The sequence below is a fragment of the Plectropomus leopardus genome, chromosome 11, assembly GCF_008729295.1.
Source record: "Plectropomus leopardus isolate mb chromosome 11, YSFRI_Pleo_2.0, whole genome shotgun sequence".
NCBI classification, from domain to species: Eukaryota; Metazoa; Chordata; class Actinopteri; order Perciformes; family Serranidae; genus Plectropomus; species Plectropomus leopardus.
The window spans coordinates 15,703,670-15,722,126 of record NC_056473.1 but is presented as its reverse complement, the minus strand read 5'-3'; the positions used below and the strand labels follow the sequence as shown (position 1 = coordinate 15,722,126).

The following is an 18,457-nucleotide window of genomic DNA, read 5'->3' as shown; positions in this document are numbered from 1 at the left end:
TGACTAGATAAATTTTTTATTTTGGCTATTTTAATTTGCCTTTATTGTTGCTACTCCATACTTAATTGTCCTGTAGCCTACAAACAAAGTGAATACTGTTCAAAGTCTAGTCAAAAACAGCAGAAACGGCTGTGTTTCAGTGATTAAAAACATTTGCTGGAATTGCAAGATGTATCTAGAGTGGCTGCGAGCCGAAGATCTGCCCTCTACCCAGAGCACTCTTCTAGTTTTAAATCGTCAGTGTTACCTGTCTGAGGAGTCTGTAGATGTAAAGCTCAGATGCATGCTTGTTGAATATTTTAACAGCTACTTCTTCATTTTTGTAGGTACTTCGATAGACAGTTCCAAAGCCACCATCCCCTGTGAACAAAATATATTTCTGTGTTTCATTTAACTTTTTAAGGCAATATGACAAAAAAAACAGAAAATGGTAAGTTTTTAAGCAAGTGGAGAAAACAATGGAAATCATTGTCTTGTACATTTTTACCAATACTTTCGGTTTAAATAATGAGCTGAAAACTAACTGAAATTATTATGCGTGGAAAACGAGATATGCATACCCAGTCGGTTCTCGTTAGACATGTCTACATGCAGCTCTCCACTGTCCAGTATCGTTCCTGCAGGCTGGTCACTCAGCACCAAGTCAGGAGCGATCTGGGAGATGGGGAGTGTGCAGCGGGGATCCTCGGCTTTCACCAGCAGAAAATCTATGATCAATAATGTAATCATCAACATAACAGATTTTAAATATTTGGAACCATGCACGTGTAATGATTGGGTTTTTTTTCTGACCACTTGTACAAACCAAACAATGTTTTATGCCTATATCTCATGGATTTAAAAAAAGAACATTGTTGAATTAACGCTGACAAAAGAGGTACCGGTTTTTGTGTGATTTATGTACCATTCTCGAAATAGGCAAAGAGATCCTCAAGCAGAATCTTGCTCCACTCCTGGCCGTCCTCAAAGCTGTACAGAGCCCACTTCTTCAGCAGAGCCTCCCCACTGCCGTGCATGTCAGTGTTCAGCAGGCCAGGAAACCACTCCTCCAGCAAGGAGTCGATGTGATCCACCACCTGACCCAGCAGCACCCGGCCTGAGGGGGAAGAGAGACAGTTTACTCTCTTTATGTCATAGATATGTTCAGTGTCCTGCAAGGCTTGTATTTTTTTTAAAGCAATGGCACCTTTGCGTGAGGAGGGCACAGTTACTCTGACGAAACTGGAGGGGCTCTCCTCCACTGAGGCGGCCTCCACCAGACAGTAGGCCTCCGGAGACCAGCTCAGGTAAACCCCTGTCCTCCAGTATATCCGATTGGGTCTCACCATTTTTTCTGGAAAACAAACAGCAAGATAATTGCAAAAATTACTAAGTTGCTTTGTTTTTAATGGCATTTGCAGAGTAGCCCCCCTGACGAAAGATAGTCTACTATGTGTTTATTTTACCTCTTCCACACAGCAAGTAAGAAGAAACCTCCAAGAGGCGGCTGATCTGGCGAGGCCAGTAATCCATGGGGAAGTACGGCATCTCATACAGACGCACAATCACCTCTGAGTTCTCACAGTGAGGCAGCTCTATCACCGGTCTGTGTTTGGACAAACTGTAGAGGAAAAGATGAGTGGTGGGATATGTGAATTTATCTGGTCTCTGAGAAATGCACAATCCAAACCAACAGACATTTGTAGCTGCAGAATAAAAAACATACCTGCTGGGTACCAGCAGCTGGTCCTCCCCGAAGGGCAAAGCGATCTGAAACTTCTCCAGCAGTTTGAAGAACTGCGTCAGGTGGCTCTTGGGGAAACATTTGGTCTCAAACAGAAACTTTTCCACCACTGAGCGCTGAACGAGTCCTTTAGGATGCTCCCAGAAGCTACAGCTCTTTAATGTCAGTTTCTACACAGGGAACAGACGACACACAATAATTATACTTGTAGGTCTTTAAATTCCGATAAAAAGACCTTGAACAAAAACATTCAATGACTGAAGTTGAATTCAGTTGAATACAACAACAATCTGGTAATAAATAGTGTAGATATAATAACTAGGCTTGAGTAGATTTGTTTCTTTGCTTAAAAAAACTGTAAAGATGCTGTCTTATTTTCAGCATCAGATTTAAGCCCAAAACAAGATGTGAAGTCAGCTCAGTTAGCCTGAAGGGTGTTTGATTGTCTGAGTGTGTGTGTGTGTTTAAATGAAGCTACCTGGGAGATGATGTTGCACAGCCACTGTGGGTCGATAAAGTAGAGCTCTTGAAGCTGAAGCGCAGGATCATCAAAGTGCAGTAAAACCCCTTCAGTGACAGAGAGGACGGAAAAAACAATCAGAATGGTATCTTGTTGATCCTTGAGACAATATGCAAAACATGACAGTGATCATTAAAGGTCAGTGTGTTAGAACAGCTACATCTCTCTGTGGATTACCATTTCTCCTCATAGCAGTGTCTAAGAGAATTAAAGGGCATTCGGGTAATACTGCAGGTTACTATCATGAAATGATGATGCCAAAATGAGGGAGAGATGAGGGATATTGATGCATTTGCCCACTTCATTATTTAAAATGTCTTTCTAAAAAAGTTAAAGTTGATGTTTCCTTTAAAGCGACCCTGACTCTGACTAACCAGCTTCACTGAGGAAATGGACAGCGTGGTACAGCTCAGCTTCCTCCAGCTGCAGCTGACTCTCCTGGATGAGCTGCAGCAGCTCCCGGTGCATGAGAACGGGGAACTCAGGGGGAACTGTGGTTCTCTCCTGCAGAACCCGGCGCTCCAGTTCCACGTAACTGTCAGGAACCAGCTGGCCCATCACAGGTTGCCCCTGGATCTGTGGAAGGGGGATGAGATGAGGTGAGGGCAAAAGAGAGCGAAAGAAAGATAAGGAAATGTTTAATCTGCTGTTTGTGTCCTTTTACCTTGAAGCTGGTGACCTCCCTGGTGATGGCCTTGCGCAGCTTGGCCATGGCGTCCGAGTCCTCACAGACAGAGACCATGTGGTAGTCTCTGATGGCAGGGAAGCCCTGGTGGGTCAGCAGCTCCTCTTTGATCTTGGTCATGCAAGCCTGAAGTTGCAGCTCGTCACTCACATCTGTGTGAGTTCCTACCAGGATGACCGGGGACAGCGGAGCTACGGCCTGAAGTGCAGAACAGAGCAAGGATTTTTCAAAACAAGGAAATATTTGTACCTAATTTGAACCTGATTCACACAACTGACATTTTAACCTAAGCTCTAATTTATGTAACAACTTCATGATGCCTTTTAAAAAAATGTTGAAATGTGTAAGTATATTTTCAAATGAAGCAGTTTCCTCAACTCTTATGGTGATACAGAAAAATAAAAAAGTTGAATTGAGTCATTTGTAAGTGAACACATTTTTTAACTTTTGCATACCAGTGACTGTACAAATCATGACTTCATCCCCAAGGATCAATTAAGCATTTGAGATTGTGATAATTAATAATCTTTATGTAATAATTCATATTTATTGATATTTTTATAATAACTAATATTGTTCCTATTGATAGAACTTTAATTAGTTTTGAAAAAAGTGTCATTTTGAATTAAAATTGTATACAAAATTATTTTGTACAGTGGATACTTTTCCAATGTGGTCAATATTTAGTGTAATATACAGTATGTCAGGCGCAGGGAGAAGTTTTTTTTGTGATGTCCTGTCTTATATTCATTGGTTTATTTTAACAGCATGGGTGGTGCAAACCATACTAGCAGGTAGCAACTGCCATCATAACAAAAAACAAAATTTTCTTTTTTTAAATTGCTCACCAGCATTAATAAACTAAATTGGGTATTCAACGCTCCCCTCTCATCTCAACAGTTATTCATCAGCACTACCTGAATCTGTGAATCATGACTCACTTTGATGTTGAAGAGCCAGGGTTTGAGGGCATCCACCTGACTGGCTCCTTTGCTGAGGTTGTAAACCACCAGGTAGAGCGCTCTGGAAGTCAGGAAGTGAGGGTGAGAGCCGCTGAACTCCTCTCTACCTGAGGGGTAAGGAAGAGGCAGGGAGTGAAATTAAAATCACAACAGCTAAATAGGACATCTCTCTTGCAAATGTGTACATATTTTAATCTTGCTTCATTCATCCTAATATTAACTGCCTTTTGTTGATTACTTTTGAGATAAGATACAGTTCAAGTTGCAGTACAAGGGTCATCACAAAGGTTATAAATCCAGGTTTCCTACAACTTAAGGCAAGCTGGATTTAAGACTTTTAACTCTTTTAATGCCACTTGAACTGAGATTTAAGACATTTTTTTCAGTAGCCAGCATTGAAGGAAAAACAACATGTATCAACGTCACTTACTTGAGGTTATAGGGGAAATTTATTATAAAATAAAACATGACTCTTTGGTGGTGTTAATGCAAGAGGACTTTGATAAATTATTTTTTTTTTTAAAGTTACCCCTTATTTTGAGATTCTGCAATGCCTTACTTTAAGAATAATGAATTCAGTGCATTGTGAGATTTTTTTAACGAGTTTATCTGTTTTTTTTCTTGGCCCTGTGAAAAACTGTTACAGTTTCATGTAGATCTGTTTAATACTGTTGCTTTTCCACCAAGAATTTGCTGCAGTAACAGTAATTTTATGTTTATTATTTTGTATACGTTTTGTTTTTAAGCGACAGTATATTCTCACATCTAACTGGGTGAATTAAGTTGTATGTTTTTAAGTCGCCCCCTTAAACAATGTCAACAATAAAGGTGTGCTTTGAACTCTTCATATGTTGGCCAACCTGAGAAGTCCCAGACATTCAGCACCATCTTCTTTCTGTCGCGCTCCCTGATGGTCCAGTCTCGGACGTCAATGCCAGCAGCGGTCTGCTTTGAGTTTAGCTGGGAGCGCTTCAGCTTCATCAGCTGCTGGATAAGAGTTGTCTTCCCGCTGCCTGCGTTCCCGACCACGATGAGCTTCATCCGGTAGTACGGCACTGCCTTCTTCAGCCGCTGCTGCAGAAACCTGGGAGACAGCGTGGAGGAAGAGGTATTTACTATGATATTTATTCCATTCTATTTTTCTTCTACAGATTGAGGTGACCATAAATAGCACAACTGGGAACTGACATCACAAGAGGGTGGTATTTAACATGTCATCACTTGAGAACGATAAGGTTCTAGCTGCAGAACCTTATAATTCTAAGGTGGTGAATTGTGTAATATTGTTTGTAAGATCCCTGACCTGACAATGTCTTTGGTCTTGCTTCCAATAAGTTTGAGGTCAAGCTGGAGTCGAAGGCCGTCGAGCGGCAGGTCCCACAGTCGGCCCAGTTTCCCCATCTCATCAGGGAAGGACCGCAAGTTAGCATTACGACTCACATCCAGAGAGGTCAGACCTTCCAACAGGCCGATCTGTGGAGGGATCTGAACAGAGACAACATGATTCAATCATCTTTAACACCTTCATTCAGTAGTTTGATGCTAATTAGTTACAGTGTAAGAAGGATGAAATAAGGACTCATGATAGCAAAGACAAAGTTTTTTTAATTAGTCTTTACCTCAGTGAGCTTATTGTCACTCAGGTGGAGTTTCTCCAGTCTGGTCCATTTGTAGATCGGTCCACTCAGATCCAGAGCTGTGATGCAGTTCTGACTGAACATCAGCTCTCTGAGGTTGCTGGACTCCCACAGTCCCGGGCCTGGCAGATCAGCAATTTTGTTGGTTCTCATATCCACTGACCGCAAGCTGGACACACAGAAGTATGGGAATGAATGTTTTTACTAGAAGAAGAAGGATGCATTAAATTTTCATTGTACAGGTAAAAATAACACTTGAAAATAATAACTTTGAGAATGTGAAATCCATATGACTATTTGACTTACTTCGGGAGACTGAGGATAGCCTGAGGAACACATGTGAAGCTGCTGTTTGCTAGTTTCAGTGTTGTGATCTTAGACGGCAGGTGTGACAGGGAACCTGGAGAGGACAGTAGAAATCTTTCTGTGTCTCCACTAATAAAACATGAATGTCATTGCAAGAGATATATTTACAATTGGGATAAAATCAAAATATTCCCTTAAATTCAGGATTATATGGATTCATTCTTCAAAATAAATCTATTGGCCAATGAAGACAATCTCTAATATCTCTGAATGCCAATTTTGATAAAAGCTCTTCATTTTGAGTGTGTTACACTGTTATATGGTCTAATCTGGTGGGGTTTTAATTACTGAATTATTTAATCAGGGTTTTTTAGGTTTAAAATGTATTTACATTTAAGCCAACTGTCTGATTCTGGTGTGTTTGGAGAGACATCTGTTTTATTAAAATATCCTATAATATATTGAGTTCTAAACACACAGTAGACAGACAATGCAAGCCCACAGTGCTTTTCAATGGAAGATTTTTCGATCTAATAGTCAGTGATTAACACTCACTGATTTGGTTCATGGAAGCACTGAAAGTTTCCAGTTTGGGGCAGCCAGTCAGGAAGTCTGGAGAAATGTTTTCCACGCTGTTCTTGCTCACGTCGAGCAGCTTGATCTCCGGTAGACACAGAGGCACACAAAGCTTAGTTATACTGTTCCTGAAAAGAAAAAAGAGGAAAATGATTTGACATGAAAAATACAAAATTTGTTATTACCAAATTCATAACCAGTTGTTGGGCATATTAAAATGATGCGTATGACTGTGCAGAGGGGAATAATATCTAATTACTATGTTTTTATTTTCTGTTTAGTAGGGAGCAGAATACCTTTAAGAAATGTTTATTTTATTTCTTAACGTTGTGAAATGGGGCATTCTTAAACATCTTTCAAATTAATGCATTTACTTGAAAACAACAATTGTTAACATGTATCCCATGATCAACATTGAATCAAACATTTTCTACAGTAAAATAAAGAGGACTGTACAGCATTGGTGGTAACTTGTTTAAAAAGGTTTCTGAGAAATCTGACCCAGAATGAAAATGTTGGTGTTTACTATAATTTGGATTCACAGTACAACCAACTACTTGCATTCATAAAATATTTAATAATATTATATATTATTGAATTATATATTTCTGTACTGACATAAAAGTTCAGCTCAGAAGCTTTGATTTAATCCATTGCACACAACAGAAGTAATTTTATAGCCCATTAATATGTTTCCCCATTTCAGGAAATACCCCATAACCTCAGGAGACATCAGATTTCTGCTATGAAATCAATTGTTCAAATCAAATTTTATTATTTCTAAATGCCCACATTTTCCTCTCCCTAAAATGCAAAAGTTCTGAGAACATTTTATTGTGTGGCTTTGATGTTGTCATAGTAACACTGAGAGTCACATCCATGTGACTGTGTAATCATTTCCTATCTGCCCAACTGAAGACAGTTGCTTCTCAAAACTTCACACCTACAACTAAAAAAACACTACAACACCACACTTCAGTATCATGCAGCTACGTAAAAGTACAAAAGAACAAACACTCTCTGCTCATGTGAGGATTTAAACCAGCAGCGTACCCTTCCATAAAGAGCTCCTCCAGGTGACCCATGGCACGGCCCAGCTCCTGAGGGAACTCTGTGATTTTGTTGAAGGAAAGATTGAGTTGGCGCAGTGATGGGCAGGTGACAGCAGGGTCAAAGGTCAGGAGGGGACCCACACAGTTACGAGAGACATTCAGCATGTTCAGTGAGAGCAGAGACAGCAGCTCTACCGGCAGTGACTGGAGCTGGTTACCCTGCAGGTCCAGTCGAGTCAGACTCTTCAAACTCTGCCACGAAATAAAAATAAACAAACTTCAGCGTACATTTCTTAAAAGATACATTATTTATTTACTGTAATTGTTTGAATTATTCAGTACAGATCGGATACTACCTGGCAAAGAGCTGAGGGAAACTCAAGCAGATTGTTGTGGCTCAGGTCCAGGCGAAGGAGATGCCCCAGCTGCTGTTGGACGAAGCCGTCATCCATCAGACAGGACAGAGAGTCCAGCTCGTTACCGGACAGGTCCAGCAGACGGATCCTCTCCTTCTCTTTGGACAGAGCAGCAGAGCTCTCACCAGATCCAAACACTGAGGAGGACATAAGTCATTAACAACGATCTGATCTGAGTTAAGTGTTTGACAGAATGGGATTAAAGTTATACAGAATTAATTCTGTTGGAGAAACCTTTGTGGCTTGAGCCAGTCTTTCCATATCTCCTGTGGAAATGTTCGCAGTGTTCATTTTCAGTTTGACCACTCTGGAAAAAAAATATTTACATCACTAGAGAGAAAAGACAGTGGTGAGATAACAGGTGTGTATATTAGCAGGGTTTAAATATGTAATACTAAGAAAGGGACTGAAAGGAAAGCAAATAATCAACTTTTAAGTATTTAAATCTTTGCTTTCTGATATTAATTTCACCCAGTCCAAAAAAAACAATGTCCTGACAACTGTGCTAAACACAATACGTTAATAAAGGTTTTACCTCTGCACTGGCATGTCTGCGGCGCCCCTGCTTCCTTTTAATGGACGCCCCTGTCAATTCTTCTGATGAATTATTATGCGGTTTTGGAGACAGAACCCCTGACAGGGAATCACTCCCTAAAAAAGCAGAAGCATGTAGTGAGAGTTGAGGACATTACCACAAAAAGGTGAACAACAACTGTCAGAAAGCAGCTCAAATGTTTTGTTACTGTTACTACCCCAGCATGTTATGCCTCCTAGATTGAGGTTCAGGTATGTTAGAAATAATGTTTGTTACTGCTCCATGTTTCATATAACCTAATTTTTTAATTTTGAAAAATGTGGGGAACTCAGAGGCCACATTGTTTTCTGTTATTCTCCTATTCAAAAAGATATTTTTTTTGTACCCTGAGACCACTGAACAAAGTGCCCAGGTTGTGGTTGTCTTTAAGAATCTGTAAAAAAGAGACACACATCCCAGTGTCCAATGGACTGGGTGCTGGACCAAAGAAACGTGGCAAAGTGGAAAAGCCACACACCAAGCAGCTTCTATCTACATTGTTGCAGTGTAACGTTTCCAAACACTTCTGAGGAAGAGCCCCACAGGCTAAAACATTACACTACATTAAAATCCTTTTAAGATCTTGATGGTTTTTAACTATGTATTTCAACCGTATGAAGAATTTTAATTCATCAGAAGTTCCGTAAATGTTAGCAGCAACTTGACCCCAGCCACTGTTGTGCTCCAAACACTTTTGGAGAAACTGCGATTTATGAAGTGAAACTGCTTTATTTAATGTTTTTACCTGTTTAAATCACCTGTTTTTTTTGTTTTGGAAGAGGAAGAGACCTCTTTGGTTAGTACAGCTCCTGCTAAAAACTTTCTGAACCATCAACACTAAAGGAATTCTAATGGAGACAAACAGACTGCAAAGATGGCATTACTCCATCTTTTATTTCTTTTAGTGCGAGACCTCGAGCAGCAGAAATGACATGCTGTACCTTTAACTTGCCTTGTCACACGACAACAAGTAAAATGAGCTATTGGTGAAACATTACTACACTGTAAGAATAGATTGGGAATTACTACAAGTTAAAAACATCTTTAACTAATCAATGTGACTTCTTTGATGAGCTGAGTGCAGATGGATGACATAATGTTAATCACTGAAGTGGAAAAATACAGGATGTTACTGCTTTCACTGTAGGAGCACATCAGAGATACAGTTTAACAGATTATCTCACTTGGAAATTACATTGATCAAATGGCACTGCTTTGATATGGCCATATAAATTTAATAAAGCTCTGCTTCAAGGCCGAACGACAGTTGCTGCCTGTACTGGAACTGCACAACAAATCATGATAATTTATAGGTCGAAGAGTTACTACTAACAAAATTAAACCCGATTGCACTCTGTGTCGTTGAAATGTCTGATGTCTGTGTTCTTTACCATCACTCTCCATGTCGTCGTTCAAAAACAAGCTGTCGTCCATGGAGACAAAGCTGAAGCTGGAGTCGTCACTCTCATCAGAAATGTAGCCAGAGGTCAGACAGGGGTCGGTCACAGATCTAGGAGGACCGCTGACACTCTTGGACTTCTGCAAAGACTGAATGTATCTCGCCAAACTCATACCTTTACCTGAAAGACAGAACACAGCACAAAGACAGTCAGACTAGGCTGCAAATATTTCATGATATGCCAATCATAACATCTTTAAATTAAATGTTTTGTCCAAAATCCAAAGACAATCTTTAACAATGTTTTAAAACAGAGAAAGCATCAACTCCTCCTCACTGTTGTTGTAGCGCAGACTGTGCGCTCTGCCTCTTTCGGCGAGCAGCGGGCTGAGCCAGGCGGCGTCCAGGCGGCCCAGCCTGAAGCCCCCAAGGCAGAGGGCGTTGTTGTTGAGGTCCAAACCCAGACGGCCCAGCAGCTGAATGACTGTGGGTCCTTCGCCTCGCTTCACACTCACAGCCAGAGCCCTGCGGAGGTGCTGCTCGTGGGCGCCTCGGCTGAGCAGGAGCTCTACCAGCTCCAGAGGTCCGCCTCTCTCACACACCTGAAAAAGACCGCACACAGGGCATGACTGACATTTAAATTAATATTATTATAAATACTCATGAATCCATCTATTAGCAGGGCTAAGTGTTGAAACGTTAAGAACACAGACCGACAGGAGTGAAAACATAACTTCCCACAACAAATTTGACATTCTGATTTGATATATGAAATACTGGATTTTTGTGACCTCTGACCTGGTAGATGAGAGATTCTGTTTTGGTCTTTCTATTGATGTCGGCGCCCAGCTCGATCAGACATTCAGCCACTGTCGTGTCTCCGTCCTCGCAGGCCTTTTCCAGCATGCTGTAGTGTAGCTGTGGGTCGCACCACATCTTAGACAGAGCCAGGCACACCGACTTACGCAGCTGACAGCAGACAGACAGGGAGAGGAGAAAGTTAAACATGTTTCTGTATAAATCTGTTTATTAAATTATGATGAAGGTATAAAGTCTTTCTAACAAAGATCATTTCTATAAAACTTTACAAAAAGAAGACAAGTGGCCAGCAGGCTTAATCTCAACAGTATTCAAGCATGTCTGGTATGTCCTGCATGCATTTGTAGTGTACGTCCCTGTGTGTTTACAGTAGGGCCTGTGTGTCAACATGTCTGCATGCTGATATAAAGAGACTGAAACTCTCATATCACCCCCCCCCTCCGTACAAAAAAAGAAAAAAAAGAAAAGTGCATTTTCTGACAGAACATCAACATGGAAAAGTCAGGGAGAAAATGCTGCCATAGTTCTTCTGGAAACAAATACTGATCACAACTTAGTTATAACTTTATAAACTTAATTTGAAACTTGATCTGTAAATTCAGTTTCCAAGAGAGCAAAGAACAGGATAACAGAGTGTAATGAGAAGAGAAAGCCAAAAACATAACGAGAGACAGAATACTGTGGTCAGATCTAACTGTCTAACTCACCGGGTTGTTGCTCTGGTCAGGAGTCTCGTCTCTGAGATGTTGGAAGATCTGTCTGTCAAAGTTTTCTCTCTGCAGTTCAGCAGCTGCTCCTGAACAGGCGTCTAGCATCCTCAAAGACACCTGAAAACACTGAGGGACACACAAACAGAGACAGCCCATGAGTTTACAAGTCAACAGTCAAGCCTTGAGTCGACAGTCAAGAAAACAACCCAAAAAACCACAATGTACAAATCTGCCACAAACGGCTTTACTATCTATACTGCATACAATAAAGTTGACCCTTGATTTAAACATGCTGGAACTCTGTCTTCAGACTACTAGCAATACTTTACATCAACATTTATCATCACAAGATGACTGCTTGTTGGACTACAACTGTAAATGTAAGAAGTAGGGTGCATGTCTAATAATATGTAAACACAATTTATTGGCTGGTTTGTAATTCTGAGACAAATATATAGTTTAAAGCATTGCTGTATGATGTGGTATTGACAGGTATGTGGTAGGTATTTACATGACACTGTGACCTAATTTAATGTTAATGCACACATTAGTTGGTCATTCAAAAACAATGTAATGTTTATAAACAAGCTGTGAAGGATGAAATTTCAGGATAAGCACTTATGAAAAAAGATGAGAACAAACTATTTAACATGTATTGTGTCCAAACAGAATAAATACAACTGCAAAATGAAATTCTCTGCAGCATTCAATACTGTGATGTTCAATTTATCAACATGTTTAAGCATATTTTAAAACTTAAGTCACCTTCAGGAGCATCTCAGAGTCTTCTCTGTACTGGATGAGTGAGGCGACCACAACAGAAGCCAGAACAGGTACAATCATCCTCGACAGCTTCTTCTTGGATACGAGGTAGTTGAGCAGGGTAAGACCCCAGTAGTGTATCTCTGGAAGAAGTAGGGAAAGTTAGTGAGAGCCTGATTAGACATCTTTAACAAAATAACATTTTAGCAAATGTATAAATAGGGGAATACTTTGAATTCTGTTATCCTACAACTGTACAAAGGTTATGCACAATTTAATCAATGAAAGATTTTAATTTTCTTCTGGAATTCTTCCTGGATCTAATTAGGGGTTACAAACCTGCTTTTATTGAACTAACCTCAAGAAAGGGGAAATATTGTTATGCCAGTGAAATAACATATTAGCCATACTATGACTATCACTGTGGAGGAAACACTATGCTGCCCTCCTATGAATCCTTCTGAAGTTACAAACCAATGTTCTGGCAAGTTATACCTAATATTTCCTCTCAAATGAATTGCTAAATCTGATTAATATCTCATTTTTATTGTTTATAAATGACAATTGCATACTATACCTCGTTCCTGTGGGAACATCTGTAGTGTGTGCAGCACTGTGTCTATCGCCCCCTGCTGGCAGAGCAGGTCCACTGCACCAGAGCAGTCAGCTAGAGCGGACAGCACCTTCAGACCACACTTCTGTATGAAGGAGCTGCTGATGAACTGCACACAGACAAACAGTGACTCACTTTTCTACTAATACTAAAGAAACATTGCAAGATGTGTAAAATGCATAATGTTTTATTGGAAAAATCAAGATGGCAGTTAGATTGCCTCTCTCACCTTTTACTTATTTTTAAAACCCTAATGTTGTACCATTCATTGATAACAATACGCAAATAATGTAAAGCAACACAAAACCTTACCATCTATAATACACTATGTGAGTTATGTAGATGATATAACCATGGTGACTAGCAACAGTATTGTTTCATTTATTTGCCACATAAAGAACATAGAAAGAATTAAAAATAAAGAAGCAAAAAAACAAAAAAATTGTTGGTTTTTTTTCTCTCATACATTGTCTAAACTACATTTGTAAACCAAACTTTTCGATGGCAAAACATGTTAAAAGTTGTGGTTTGGTAATTATTGGCTGTTGACTTCCCCACTGACATGCAATGCCTTTTTCCCAGTTTTTGTCAGTGTTTACCAACGTGCCCTCAGGCCAAAGGGTTCTAAACAACCACACGGCTACAAAAAAACATGCTCACCATTCATTCATACCAGTAAATCAACTGGCAAATTCTTTTTGGAAATGTAATTACACCCTTCAAATGTTCTGGTTGCAGAACAACCTACTGTATAATTTCTCCAATGAATGGATGAACTGTTGTTTAATCTATGTAATGACTGAGAACTATATGTGCTGGCTGAGTATTTGTACACTGTTTCTATTTATGTGCAAACCAAAATCCCATTAGGATGGTTTTCAAGCTCGACCTCCCTGTCTTCTTTCTGGTTTTTGTGATATCTGTGCCATTTTACTACACTATATCAGACCAGATTTAAAAAAAGAAAAAGAAGCTTGCAAGGACAAAAAAGTGTGGAAAGACTGTAAGAAAATGTAGCGTGTTAGTGAGATATTTTGGGGTTAGTCATTGTGTTCATACCCTGTTGAGAACCTCCAGGTAGAGAGTGTGAGCTCCTTCCACCACACACTGGTTTTTCAGGACCTTCAGCGACACGTCCGCCATGTCGGGATCTGCGACCGAGACGCCATGCTCCCTTAAACTCCTGTCTGGGAATTAAAACACAGGAAACAAGTGAAGGCAAAGAGGCAAGCAAACATACACAAACGCACACAACCGCTCTGTTATCAATCACTAATCTAATTCAGAGTGCAGTACTGGGAGCAGAGGAAGAGTACACTATGACCTCTTTGTAATAGACATTAAAACAAAACAAGCTGCTCCACTGTAACACAATATTGTAAATGTACATTTGCATTCTTGACCTTCCTGAAAAGTAGCTGGAACTTTCAGATCCCTGAACATTCCCACATGATTGCCTGGATTGCAATTTATTGTCTATTATTTCAGCTGTATTGATAGAATTTGGCAGGGAGCTGCAGATTTCTACAACAGATTAAAAGAATTTAAGCATATAAAGAAATAACATATTACTGAAAAGCAGCATTTTTTCTGGATTTGAATCTGAGTCCATCCTCCATTTAAATCCAGACACCTCTTTCTGTTTCTCAACCTGCTGGATGTTCCAAGTTCTTATTATCCAACAGAAAGTTGGATAATAAAACTTTCTGTTGCTGCCGTTGTAGTTAGTCACACACACAACTGACATGGCATTTAAGGATCATCTCCGGAGCTGCTGACCTCCCGGCGAACAGTCAGTTCAATGTCTGCGAAATTAGGACTAGTTAACACAGCAGCAGCTGTCAAACAGTACCAACAAACTCTATCCAACACTGGAACACCTTGACGCTGTCATTTAACTTGTTAATAAGTGTTAGCTGTGTGATGTTAGTGACAGTTAGCCCTGTCACTATGTGTGTATGCGGGCAGAATCTCAACAACTTTTTCCCAGCACGTTGGGCTGCATAGTTAATCAAAATATAATCAAAATTGCAATGTGACTGTGTAGAGACAAATTCTTACGCCAGGTGTGAACAGAAAGAGTTAGAGCTGTCTACATGTGATCAGATCACCCAGGACCCATGTTGATACCATGTGTAAACAAGCCTGCTGATGAAAATCCAAAACAGTGAGCTAAAAGAGGCTAAAAGGCTCAAGAGAGCTGCGACACTGATGCACTGCTGTTGATTAATCCCTCATTTCTTATTACACAGTAATATGGCTATATGGAAAATGCTGATTGATGACATAAACCTTTTATTTAGTGTGGATAGAAACAGCAACCTGGGAGTAACAAAAAAATAAAGGTACCACAGACATCATCAACAACAACAAAACAACCAAAAGGATTAATCTTCAACAAACATTTGATTGGCAGGTCACCTCTGGGCCGTGCACACACATAACAGAAAGAGCACTTCTATGTTACCTGGGCAGAGGAAGACCAGACTGGCCTGCAGAGCCTCCAGCTGGACCTCTGGCTGGAAGTTGTGAACCTTCATGGTGCTGAGGATCTGAGTCATGGCCATGTTCAACTCATCTAGACTGGCTGTCCTACAAATTTACAGAGACAGATTCAACTATGTCAAACACAATCAAATATGAATATAAATGTGCTGATAGATAAGAAAACAAAACTCACATACACAAATGTAAATGATTTGTGAAAAACAAGGCTTTTTTCCATGCTGAAATTCTTTAATTTTCTTTACCTGCTTTTCGAAAACCAACAAGGACATCATACAACAGAACCAAATGTGTTTGTGCCCACCTTCCCTGAAAGAGCAGGCTGAGCAGTCTGCAGGCGCTGATTGAAACTTCAGGCGATGCTGAATGTCTCTTCATCATCTCCACTAGGTTGACGTGGAGGCCACTGGACAGCAGCAGAGAGCGCATTTTGCCTGCAGATGGAGCAGAGCAGTTGCTCACTGTACGAGCCAACACAACAACTGATCCTTGAATTTCAAACTGCAATAACTGATTTCTTACCACCACATGGCGGCAGTACAAAACAAGTTGTAAACACAACATTGACATACGACCTTTAGGTTGATGTGGCGAATTTGTTGGCAAACATATGCTCATTTACACGTCCAGCTGTTACGGAGCAACATTATTGTTCAATTGCAGTCGTGTTTCTGGCCACCTTGTGAACACAAATCCAATATTTACCTTCTATTAGCTCTGTGTTTTTGGTCTCCGTCTCTGGCTCTTTAGCTGTTAAATGCTTCACTTTCTTCATGCTTCACTTTGTTCACCAGCTAATTACTGACTTTGTCCATCTGCTGATTGGTACAATGTTTTCTTTGGGCCTTTTCCACTGAAACTGCTGCTTGATCCAATCAAAAAAACAACACTAGGAAAGCTTCGAGAGTGAACCAAAACAGTAAAATTACTGACAAACAGCTAAACTATTACTATTAAATCCACTATAAAGCTTTGTAAAGTCAAGCCAGACTGCAGATTCAGGTGATAATTCTCTGTAGGTTCACCCCCACGTTTAACCCTCCTCACATTGTCATACTGTCACTGTCACTCACTGTTGTGTGTGAGGAGTGTAGCAATGGCACTGGTAGCAGCTTGAAACACACTGGGAGAGGAGGAGTGGAGCAGCATGGCGGCCATTAACTGTCTGTGAACAGGAGTTCTGGAAACAACCACATAACATCCAATAAACTACATGATAACAGTCCCTCATCAGACATTTTTATGCATCTCTTCAACATCCCTCGTGACTTGCACAACTCTAAATTATGCTGACCATTAATAACTGATGTCCTGCATTTTCTTGATGAATGGAGGTCACAGATAACTGTTCATCATCAAACATCTACTGAAGGCAGCGTGTACCTCTCATCCTGCTCCTCTTCTGAATGGTTCACTCCAGCCCCGTGCAGTAACAGATTATGAATGGCCCAACTTGCAGCTTCCTGAGGTAACAAAAGTTATGTACTTTTGATTTTTAAAATGATCCTCTGTTATATAGTGGCTGTGATCGAGGTCCAGAAGAACTTGGTACTGACCTGAACGGCTGGCTCCTCAGCATGCAGCTCTAGTGCCGTACAGCAGGCCTCCATCCAGCCCAGGCCCATGTCCTCCACCTGCTCCCTCCCCCTGTTCTCCTCCTCCTCTCCTTCCTCCAGACCCTGCTCGGCCACTGCTTTGTTCTGCACAATGGTTGCGGCTAAAGGAAAAAGACAGCACAGTACAATAACTGCACTGTACAGGATCTAATCAAACCATCTTCTGTTCGTATTAACAGTGACTGACAACATTTGACAGCGTTTTTAAAAACATACAACTTGTCCTTTTCAACACTGCTGGACACAGACATTAACTGTTCTTTTTTCTACTGAGAGCTCATTGTTAATGTAGTGACGCATGTAACTGAGTGTGTCTGTCAGCTTGTGTTGCTAATTAGCAGATCATATCATGGCCAACGAAGCTTACTACATTTTGTTGGTTGCAAACAAAGACAAAGACAAGCAGTTTGTTTAGTTTAATTGGGTTAAGACTTCAGGATACAAGTCAAATGATTTGGTTTAGAGACTATGGACTGTTAACCTGTTTATAATGAGTCGGTAACCTTCCCAGCTACTGTGGCTATCAGTGCTAACAGTGTTTACTACAGATCTGATAGCACTGACTGAAACTCTAGGAAATAAACAATTAAACTATCTCACTAGCTCTGTAGAGCCAATCCAAAGCCTTGTTTCAAATGAACGAAACGCTTTCTAACAAGATCTACAAATACATGTCTATTGCACAGCCTGGAAACTGTCAGCTCTTCGTGTCCATATTTAGCACCCTGGAAAACACAAGCTTGTGATTCATAGTGAATCGACCAGCTCAGTCACAACATATAGAGAAAGTGTTGTTGTGAACGAATCAAATTTATATTCTGGTGTTTCACGCTGCTTTGGGTTGATGCTGACACAAAGGCATTGTTCTGTAGTCTCCATCCCTAATCCATCTGTGTGGATATGAATACATGAGTTAAATATAGCATGTGTGCATCCTCACTGAGGTCAGCCAGGCAGGAGAGGGCGGCGGATTGCAGTTTGGCATTGTCGGGAAAAGTCTGACAGGCTCTCACTGCGACCCTCTGGACGCCGTTCAGTACGAGGATGTTGTAGTAACTCTCTACAAAATGACATAAAACAAGCACACCCTGGATTAAACCGATGCTTCTATTGACTTAATATGTCAGATTGCAAAAACATTAGGTTATCAGGAGGAATGCAATCCAAACACTGCTTTATTGTTGGTGAGCATTCAGTGATTGAGCAAACAGTGTTATCATTACTGACTGTCAACAAGCGAGGAGATGATCCAGAGTTATTCATTTACAGAGTACACTTTTTCATTGGTTCATGTGAAGTGAACTGAAGAAATATGAAACCAAAACATGTGACTCTGTAAGAAGCTGTTACATATCAGAGTTCCTACAGCTTAAGGCATGTTAGATTTAAGACTTTAATGCCATGTGGAATGAAATTTAAGACCAAATTTTGCAATAACCAAAACTGATGACAAAGAAAATGTGAATGAACATCAGTTATTTAGGGTTAGGGACAATGTTTCCCTAATTATTTATTGCAACACAAAACATGACATTTCTATGACCTTAATGCAAGTGGAATGTGTTAATTTCATGTATTTAAA

At 40.3% G+C, this 18,457-nt stretch overlaps 1 protein-coding gene across 1 annotated transcript in view; it reads right to left on the bottom strand.

Annotated features, from left to right (window-relative positions):
* The window catches only part of lrrk2 (leucine-rich repeat kinase 2), a gene marked incomplete at its 5' end in the record, with an annotated part of 36,571 nt that overhangs the window by 9,807 nt on the left and 8,307 nt on the right, over window positions 1–18,457 (bottom strand). The window contains 32 exons of the mRNA XM_042496050.1: window positions 248–360; window positions 561–707; window positions 905–1,096; window positions 1,187–1,333; window positions 1,446–1,600; window positions 1,706–1,893; window positions 2,202–2,290; window positions 2,618–2,819; window positions 2,908–3,126; window positions 3,870–3,997; window positions 4,751–4,974; window positions 5,194–5,375; window positions 5,510–5,696; window positions 5,834–5,927; window positions 6,389–6,537; window positions 7,463–7,713; window positions 7,818–8,014; window positions 8,112–8,184; window positions 8,413–8,528; window positions 9,843–10,031; window positions 10,188–10,452; window positions 10,649–10,819; window positions 11,377–11,505; window positions 12,145–12,284; window positions 12,719–12,863; window positions 13,814–13,941; window positions 15,222–15,346; window positions 15,564–15,693; window positions 16,333–16,439; window positions 16,643–16,722; window positions 16,816–16,976; window positions 17,816–17,935. Coding sequence (XP_042351984.1) covers window positions 248–360; window positions 561–707; window positions 905–1,096; window positions 1,187–1,333; window positions 1,446–1,600; window positions 1,706–1,893; window positions 2,202–2,290; window positions 2,618–2,819; window positions 2,908–3,126; window positions 3,870–3,997; window positions 4,751–4,974; window positions 5,194–5,375; window positions 5,510–5,696; window positions 5,834–5,927; window positions 6,389–6,537; window positions 7,463–7,713; window positions 7,818–8,014; window positions 8,112–8,184; window positions 8,413–8,528; window positions 9,843–10,031; window positions 10,188–10,452; window positions 10,649–10,819; window positions 11,377–11,505; window positions 12,145–12,284; window positions 12,719–12,863; window positions 13,814–13,941; window positions 15,222–15,346; window positions 15,564–15,693; window positions 16,333–16,439; window positions 16,643–16,722; window positions 16,816–16,976; window positions 17,816–17,935 — 4,943 coding nt within the window. The remainder of the gene's footprint in view (window positions 1–247; window positions 361–560; window positions 708–904; window positions 1,097–1,186; window positions 1,334–1,445; window positions 1,601–1,705; window positions 1,894–2,201; window positions 2,291–2,617; window positions 2,820–2,907; window positions 3,127–3,869; window positions 3,998–4,750; window positions 4,975–5,193; window positions 5,376–5,509; window positions 5,697–5,833; window positions 5,928–6,388; window positions 6,538–7,462; window positions 7,714–7,817; window positions 8,015–8,111; window positions 8,185–8,412; window positions 8,529–9,842; window positions 10,032–10,187; window positions 10,453–10,648; window positions 10,820–11,376; window positions 11,506–12,144; window positions 12,285–12,718; window positions 12,864–13,813; window positions 13,942–15,221; window positions 15,347–15,563; window positions 15,694–16,332; window positions 16,440–16,642; window positions 16,723–16,815; window positions 16,977–17,815; window positions 17,936–18,457) is intronic.